Below are 9009 nucleotides of genomic sequence, written 5' to 3'. Positions count from 1 at the left end.
AACGCTCCTCTTTGAAGCGGGATGCGGGAGGGTGAAGGATGCTCGTACCGGCAAACAGCAGCTCTTTGCACAGCGATGTTACGCAGGGAGGAAAGGAGCTGCAGGTCTCCTCGCCGGGACGTGGCTACCGCGTGTGCCAAGGGAAGGGACGAGCCTGTCACGCCCTGCCGTGGGGTGCACCCACGCTGGAAAGGGGTCCCCCACCACGGAGGTCCGTGCTACTGGGCAAGGCTGTGCATCCTCCCACCCACAAATTAACTACTACGTTAGCAGGCTCGTCCGGTAACGCCGATTTAGCGCCGGGCCGGCCAACGCTCACCTTCTCCATGAGCTGGCGGAGCTGGTGGCTGCGCAGGTCACGGGAGCAAGTGCCCTGGACGGGGATGACGGCCGTGCAGAGGCATTTGCCGTCGGGGGCTTGCGCCGAGGTGTAAACCTGCCAGCCCTCGTCGGGGCTCTGGAAGAGGGTCTGCGGGAGAGAGGAGGGGAGATGTCAGGGCCCCGAAGGATGCCAGAGCCGCTCGCCCCGCCGCGCCAGGCTCCCCACGCGTGCCCAGGCTTCCCCAAAACAGCAGGGGCCGGGGCAGGGCTGGCAGCGCAGCATCGCCTTGGCAAGACGCCGGAGCATCCTTCCCTCTCGCCGTCACCTGGCTGGGGACAAGCCAGCAAGGGAGCAACGTCCCAGCGGCAGGATGAGCCCACCAAACTCTTCCTGAACCGTCACCGTCCCCCCGCGGTGCCGGCAAAGCCCGGTACCGAGGGCATCCCACCACAGCGCAGCCCCGCAATCCTGCCCTGCCCGCTGCCACCTCCCACGCAGCTCCTCCAAAACCCGTTCTCATCCCGGTGGATCCAAGCCGCTCTGCATTTTTTTCCCTCCTTTTAGGTTTTTATCCAGGTCATTTAATATTTTTTTCCCCTCTCCAAGACTCATTTCGCCGCGTCGATCTGCTCCAAATACGAAGGTTTAAGCTTCCCGGCGGGTCCCGCGCTCCCGGGCCGGCCACGAAATGACAGCGGGATGGGAGGGAATGATGAGGAAACACCCTTCATCATCTCCCACCGGCCAGCTCCGCGTCCCTCCTCTTCCTCCCGCAGACCCAGCCCGGTGTTATTTCCCACTAATAGAGGTGATGAGGCAGAAATTTCCTCCGCCGCGGCCGTCTCGCCCCTGGAGGGGAGCGGAGCTCCGGGTACAAATTGCTAATTCCTTCCCTTTGAATTTCGGGTCCCTTCGCCAGCGGTGGGGAAATACCAGCCCATCCCCCTGCCCAGGTGGGTTCCCGGGCATCCCCGGCCGGCCAAGCATCCCACCAGCCCCGCCACCCTCAGGAGGCCCATTTTTGTATCCAGCTGCGGCTTTTCCAAGCAGATCCAGGCTCGGGGTTTTGCTTTTGGTCTCCCAACACAGCCGAGGATGGGGGTGACCGCTGCAGGCTCCCACTGCCCGCAATTTTTGGCTGGGTCCCACCGCACTCGCCACGAAAACCGAGCAGAGAAACATCCAGCACCCCCCCTTTGCCTGATTTATTCATGCCATAAGCCAGCGTTTTTGCGCTGGGCCATTTAGCATTTCATGGGTAATTCATAATTATTAATTATGAAAATCAAGAGCAAGTTCATCGCTCTCCAAGCGCCTTCTGCACTGAGCCAGGCGAAGATAAATGACCCGTTCCCTGTAACAAGCCAGGGACGCTACTTTACTTTACACGCAGCGGTTTTAACTTCATGTTTCACATCGGAAGGGATTTATTGGACACGGCGGTGGCTAAACACCGTTCTCTAACCTCCAGTGCAACGAGAATAAATTAACTGACGGCAGTGTAAAACTCGCCCTTAACCGAGTAAATTCCTGAGTTATCGCAGGGGGAGGTAAATAGAGGATTTATTCAGCCCAGCTCCAACGCAGCGGAGATGGAGCCCGGTCGGCGCGGGGGCCGGGAGCCCTCAGCAGCCCCGGCTGGTGACGAGCCACATCGCAGGATAACGAGTCCTTAGGCAGGCGCCGGCGGACGGCGTCGTGCTGGCGGACGGCACCGTGCCAGCCGCTCGCCGCTTATGGCAGGTGTATTAATGTGATGAACAATTATCAGATATACATGTTGGGAAAGACTTAATGCGTTGTGCGCTCCTACCCACCGAAATTGGGGTCCCCGTGGTAGGAGGGGTCCTCCCAGCTGCTCCGGGCACGACACGGGGCTGGCACCCACGGCACGAGCACCCGCAGCCGGCACAGGCGTCACCCGATCTCTCACCCCCAGGATCCTGGGAGCATCCTGTGCACCAAAAGCTTCATTTCTCCCCCCCCCCCCCCAAAAAAAAAAAAAAGCTACTGAAATGAAAGAGCCCAAAGCAAACCCGGAGCAACCCGGGCAGAGCATCTGCAGTCACCAAGGAACCATTTCCCTTTACCCGGGACCCTTCTGGCCGTGGCTGAGCGGCAGGCGGACATAAATACTTTATAGAGGGCTAATGCATAATTAATGGCAGGCAGCAGCCTGTGGCAGGCAGGACGTGTGCAGGCAGCGCTCAAAGCCACCAATTTGGAGGCTGGCAGAGCTCTTCCGCTTGCCAGATTGGGCTTCACGCGGCGCGGAAACCCTGGGGTCCATCCCGAGCGGCCCCGGGATGCGGGCGAGCATCCGTGGGCGAGAGCCAGATCCCGGGAAGCTGCAGCTCCGCGGCCGCATCCAGCCCCCTCCCTGCAGATAACCCCCAGGGATGGAGGTGGAGGGCAGCCCTGCCCGCGCCTGCCCACTGCGGCTCGGGGGCCTGGAGGCGGCGGCGGCGGCTGCTGGCGGTATTATTAGGTTAAACACAGCCTGTGCAATCTGTCACTGGGTTATTAATTAGAGCTCCCCAGGAAAGCTGCCTTGCTCGCAGCTCGGGAGAGGAGAAACTGCTGACACCCTTGGCCGCGGTGCAGCGAGCTGCCAGAGAGCTGGAGCCCGGGGGGGGGGGCTGTCAGAGCACCCCAAGCCCTCTCACGGGGGGACACGGGGGTCCTCAAGCATCCGGGAAACCCCGCTCAGCCCCCTGCCTCAGCAAAGCAGCCACAGCCGGGGGCATGGGACCAAGCCCCCTTCGAAGCCAGGAGCCCCTGAATCGGCACGGGCGGTAAAGGCAAGAGCCTCTCCATGTCCCTGCCCCCTCTTTCTGGAGAGGGACTGCTCCAGGGCAGGTGATGGAGCCGCTGCAGAGGATGCTCTGGTCTCTCCCCATCTCCGGCCGGAGCGCGGTGCTGCTCTCCTCCATGGCAAGTCGAGAGCTGTTGCCTGCTCCAGCGCCGGGATCCGCAGCGACGGTGTCCCCAAAAGCCAGCGTCCCACGGGGCCGAGCTGATGGGAGCACCTGGGCCTGGGCTGGGTGAATCCGGCTCTGGACCTCAGAGCAGAAAAGGAACCGCTGTTTTCTAGAAAGGGGCTTTGAGAGTCCCCAGACGGCGGTGAAAGGCCGTGCCAGCGTCCCCAGAGCCGGAGCACCGGCTTTTGGATAAGCCCAGCACATTTCAGCATCCAGGGGAAAAGCGCTGCCTTGCTAAACCCAGGCGGGAGATCAGCTCCGCAACCAGCCTGCCAGCTCCCCGCCACGGCTGCGCCGGTGGCCCCTCGCACCCCGCGGTCCGGCACGCCGTCCCGGTGGCTCCCGTGGGCGGTTGCGCCAGCCCATTACAGCCGCATTAGCAGCACTCCTTCCTGGTGATTAATGATTTTACAACAAACACCGAAGAGTGACTAATGATTAGCCAATTATTGTAGAGCAGCGCGCCTGCTTTACCCCGAGCGCCGCTAATTGCCCTGCAACACGACTGCCTATTTGGCGGTGCCCGGTGAGACCCCACCGCCACGCAGCGATGAAGGCCACCGCGCTCATCCTCCGCAAAAACTCAGATGGGCATGGTACCCCCGAAAAGGATCCCTAGGGATCCCAGGGATCCCTATGGAATGGGTCGAGGGCTGCAGGGAAAGACCCTCGCGGCTGGGACTTGCATCAGCCCAGGGCAGAGCCAAGGCGGGGGGAGCAGCCCGGTGAGCCCCCAAATGGCTCTGCCAGCGGCCTGGGGGGGGCCGGGGCGGTCACCGCCGGGAACGGGGGGGCACACAAAGCTGGTCGGCTACTGCCGGTGGGCAGCACGTCTGCCAGCCCAGCTGGCGGCGAGCTCCAGATGGGCTGTGCCGGCTCCTTCCTCGAACACCCCCAAACCAGATCATATTCCCCCCCCCCCCCCCCCCCCCCGCCCCCAACCGAGATCGGCGCTGGCAATAGCAAGAAGCACTCGCGTTGGCAGGATTTCCCACCACGGCCCCCCAAACAGGGTGCCCGGTCCCACACGGGAAGGCTCTGGCTACTGGAGGGGTTTTCTCATGACGAAGGACGTGGCCCCACATCACGGCCCCCCCGCCCCCCCCCCCCCCCCCGGCATTACCGGCTACGGCTGGGCACCAGCCAGGCCCCGCAGCACCGACCGCGCAGCCCAGCCCTCCCCAGGGGCTCCCTTGTGCCTGCGGCATCACCCGGAGCCGAGCCCAGCCCAACCCTGTTGCTGCCATTGCAGCCCCCCCAAAACGTCTGTGTGTGCCCCCCCGCCCCCAAACATCCTCCCCCACTCCCAACTTGTTTTTACGCCGCACACCCAGCCCCGCTCTCACAGGGGAGCCCGGAGAGCCCCAGGGGAAATTTGGGGTGCCCCTGCCTGGGGGAGGGCGGGGGGGGAGCACCCAGCCTGGGGACAGCCACCAGCTCCCCAAGATCCTGCGAACCGGGGGGACTCACCCACCTTCTCTAGCCAGGAGCCCCCCTGGAGGCCCCCTGGCCAGAGGGAGCAGCAGGACCCTGGGGGGGTCCAGCTCCCCCCCCAGCCTCCGGGAACAGCCCAGCTCGGGGGAAAGAAGGGGGTCAGGAGCCCCCCAACCCCCCGAAGGGGTCTCCTCCATTGGACGACCCCAGCCCCAGGCTCCCCGGTGAGACCGGCCCCCGTCGAGGGGTCCCCAGTGTGCCCTGCCTGGGAGGGGGAGGCAGGGAGGGGGGATCCCCGTGCCCCGGGGGGGGTCCCGTGTGCCCTGCCCGGGGAGGGGGTCCCCATGCCCGGGGAATCCCCGGCGGAGGGGGGGGGGGGGGGCTTCTGCCCAGGGGGAAAGCGGAGGGGGGGGTCCCGTGTAGGGGCGGGGGGGTGTCCCCGGTGTGCCCTGCCCGGGAGGAAGGGAGGATGGGGGGGAGTGCCCATGAGCGGGGGGGGGTGCCCAGGGGAAGGCGGAGGGGGGTCCCCATGCCCGGGGGGAAGAGGGGAGGGGTCTCGGTGCGCCGCATCCCGGGGTCGCCCGAGCCCGGCGGGTGCCGGTACCGGTGGCGCAGCTCCGCGCCGCAGCCCGGGCATCCCCCCCCCCCCCAAGCCCTCTCCCGCGGTACCCGCACCCCCTCCCCGGCGCTCCCCTCCCCAGTACCGGGCCGACTCACGATCTTCTCGGAGGTACCGGCCCGTGACACGGCGGTACCGTTGAGCCCCACCAGCGAGGGCAACGTCTGAGACATCCAGTTGGTGACCATGGCCATGGTGCTCAGCACGGCCCCGATCTTCAGCAGCGGCACCGTCATGTCGCCGCCGTCGCCGCCGCATGCCCATCACAACCGCCCCCGCCACCCGGTGCCCGGTGCCCGGTGCCCGCCGGGGCGAACCGCGCACCGGCCGCGCCGCCCCCGCCGCCTGCGGAGCCCCCCGCGCCGCGCTCGCCCTTATAACGGGGCCGGCGCCGCTCCGGAGTGACGTCGGCGTCGCTGGCCCCGGGCCAGCCCGGTACGGCCCCGGTTTGGGGCGGGTCTGCCCGGCACGGTTCGGGGCGGTCCCGGTTCGGGGTGATCCCACCCGGTCACGGTTCGGGGCGGTCCCGATTCGGGGGTGGTCCTGCCCGGCACGACTCGGGACGGTCCCGGTTCGGGGTGGTCCCGGTTCGGGATGGTCTCACCCGGCACGGCACAGCACCATCCAACCCAGGTCCCTTTGGAGCAGCCCAGCATGGCCTGGTCTGGGGGAGGAGGACCCCAGAGACCCCCGGTTTGGGGAAGCAGGACCCCCGGAGATCCCTGGCCTGGGGGAGCAGGACCCTTGGAGACCGCTGGTTTAGGGGAGCAGAACCCCCAGAGAAGCTTGGTCTGAGGGAGCAGGACCCCTGGAGACCCCTGCTCTCCCTCACCCTGGTATCAGTATCAGGGACCTCTGCACCCCCAGCCTGGTTTGGAGGCTGCAGCCACCCCCGAGCACCCATTACCCCGGGCCCAGCCTCCCCAGCCCCCATTCAGGCCCCACAAGACCCCCCCCAGACACCCCAAATCTTCATCTCCACCCTCTCCACAGCCCATGGCTGCGGGGACCGGGGAGGATGCGACACCCCACACACCCCCCCAGCCCCCCACCTCCTGCCACCTCCCCCAGCGCGCCCCATCCCCACAGCAGCGAGCTCCCTGGGGTCCCCCCGGACACCCCAAACCCTCTCAGCAGCTCTGCCGGTGGGTGCCCACCCTGAGCCCCCCACGAGACCCGACCCACTGAGTGCAGCGAGACCCCCGAGGCTTTGAACATCCTCGCCCTGTTTTTGCTTCCATCTCCCGTGCCACGGTCACACAGTGCCACCTCGTGGGGACAGACACGCACAGCACAGGCTCCCACCCGGGCAACCACGGGGAAAGCCCACACCCAGCCACCCCCTCCCCACGGTGCCCCCCACGCCGCGGGTTTCGGGGCGCTCCTGGGCTCTGCGCCGCAGACACCGGCTCGGCCACCACCGTGGAGGGGACAGGGCAGCACCCACAGGGACAACTGTCCCCGTGTCCCCAGCGACAAGGCCCTGGTAGGTGGGGACGGCCAGCAGACCCCAGCAGGGACTGAAGGGTGGGTGCTCACCTCTGAGACCCCTCCTCAAGTGCCCAGGAATCCCCAAAGTGGGGATCTGGCCCCACGGGGGATCCATGCCGGGTGCAGCCACCACCCGAGACATGGGTGTCCCCATGCTCTGGCCCCCAGTGATGCAGCTGACACATGAAGGACCCATTTTGGGGGGGGGGTGGTGGTTGACCCCACAGCCATGGGGCAGGGCTTCCAAATCTCCCCCCGTCTCCCGCCTGCCGTGAGCCCTGCATGCCACGTGCTCCCACGGGGACGCCCACGGGGTGAGCGTGTCACCGGCACACCGGCGCACACCAGGCAGGCAGCTTCACCCGTGGGGCTTTGCACAGCCAGGCCGGAGTGGGAGGATGGGAGAGACCCCCCCTTTGTGACCCCCAAACCTCCTCCCCACCTCTTCATTACTCCATTGCAGCGTTCCTTTCCAGCCCAGACCAGGAATCTGCCTGCAAATAGCTCATTAACTCCGGCTCGTTTAGGTGGGGCTGAGCACAGTGCTGGGGAACTGAGGTGCGGATGCAGCCAGGCCTCGGCGGGGCCACGCTCCCACCCCCAAACCCACTGGGGCGGTGGGAGCAGAGCAGCCGTTTCGGGGGGGGGGAAAGGGGGAGATCCGGATGCGGCTGTGAACACCAAGGCCCGCCCGGAGTTCCCCGGGCCCCAGCCATCCCCGACCGGGTCTCCGCATCCCATCCCTGCCCTGTCACCCCCCGATGGGTAGCACCCGGATGGGTAGCACCCGGAAGAGGAGGCTGGTTTGGGGTCTCACACCAGCCCCATCGCCCGCAGCTTGGGGACACGAGCAGGGTGGTGGCAGGGCCACACTCCGGGCAGGCTGGGGACATAATTCCTGCCCGGAATTGGCCCCGGTTCAGCCCCAGCATCACCCCGGCACCCCACAAAAGCACCTCCCGGGAAACGGCTGCAGGAAAGACCCAGCCAAGGCGGCGCAGCCCCCAGCCTGGCAACCCCAGCTCATGCATATTCAACAGGCTGCACGACCGCCGCTGAATATTCAGCAGAGCTAGCTGCTAAAAACGAACCGCTTAATTGCAAATAACACCAGGCCCGGCACACAGCTCTGGCTGCTGACCCACGGGCCCTGGCTGGTGCCAAAGCCGGTGCGTGGGGCTGCGGGGAGGCGACGGGGCCACCACGGGAGCCCCCAAACCAGCCCTGTCCCCACAACGGGTTGCGACAGCCGCTGCGGGTTGTCCTCCCACGGCCCCCGGAGCTGGCGCCCAGGGATGGGCCGAGGAGGTTTGGAGGACGGAAGCAGCCTCCGGGTACGGGAAGGACACAGGGACACGGAGCTACGTCCTCGTGGTCTCGCCCCTTAGGACCTTCCCGCCTCGCCACCTCCGCCCCGGCACAAGGATGCCGCCAGCACATGGGCACCGGGACAGTGCCCATCCCCGGTGGCACCGGGCAGAGGGAGCAGGTGGCGGAGCCGTGCCGGCCCCGGCCCCGCTGAGACATGGCGCACAAGCCTGTGACACCCGCCTTGGTGGGCACCCGCACAGCTGCCACCACCCCGGTGGTGCCAGAGCACAGCTGGCTCCGGGGCGCCTCTGAGGAGGCTGGTCCCTCCCGGTGCTGCCGTGGTGGCTGCTCTCAGGGGACCCGAGTCACCCGCCTGTCCCCCCATGGGCAGCTCATCCCGGCGCAGAGCCAGCGCCGGCCTCAAGCCCTGCCGGGGTACACCCATGGGTGTCTGCTCTCTCCAGGCTGGCCTGGACCCACCCACAACCCCATGGTGTCCCCCAGGGTGGGGACAGCTGGCACCCCACATCCACGCCAGTCTCGGGACCTGGCCCGGGGCACGTGGTATGGCACAGGGACGGATCCAGGCCGTTGCCTTCCCTCGTCCTTGGCAGCCACGTGTGAAGGCGCTCCCGCGCCGGTCCCACCAGAGCCATCCGTCACCCACGTGTCCCCACCACCGCGCTGGCACAGGGCGAGGTCCCCAGCATCTCCCAGCTCAGGGGGTGTCCGGGGAGGGGGCATGCCACCGTCCCCGCACCCAGGTGGCCACGGGCAGCCCTGGACCCCTGAGGCCAGGAGAGTGGTGGGACACCGGGGCGAAGCCCAGCACCTACCCTGGGCTTGGGAAG

The 9009-nt window shown here is 66.8% G+C and overlaps 1 protein-coding gene across 1 annotated transcript in view; it reads right to left on the bottom strand.

Annotated features, from left to right (window-relative positions):
* The window catches only part of OLFM2 (olfactomedin 2), a 5874-nt gene extending 252 nt beyond the window's left edge, over positions 1 to 5622 (bottom strand). The window contains exons 1-2 of the mRNA XM_076360733.1: positions 5455 to 5622; positions 320 to 469 (exon numbers count right to left, since the gene is read on the bottom strand). Of these exons, the coding sequence (XP_076216848.1) occupies positions 320 to 469; positions 5455 to 5592 (288 nt within the window). The 5' untranslated portion in view covers positions 5593 to 5622. The remainder of the gene's footprint in view (positions 1 to 319; positions 470 to 5454) is intronic.
* Positions 5623 to 9009: the final 3387 nt, after the last annotated feature.

Source organism: Aptenodytes patagonicus, chromosome 30 (genome assembly GCF_965638725.1).
Source record: "Aptenodytes patagonicus chromosome 30, bAptPat1.pri.cur, whole genome shotgun sequence".
Classification (NCBI taxonomy): Eukaryota; Metazoa; Chordata; class Aves; order Sphenisciformes; family Spheniscidae; genus Aptenodytes; species Aptenodytes patagonicus.
Note: the sequence above shows the minus strand (reverse complement) of the source record. Positions and strands in the feature narration are given on the sequence as shown.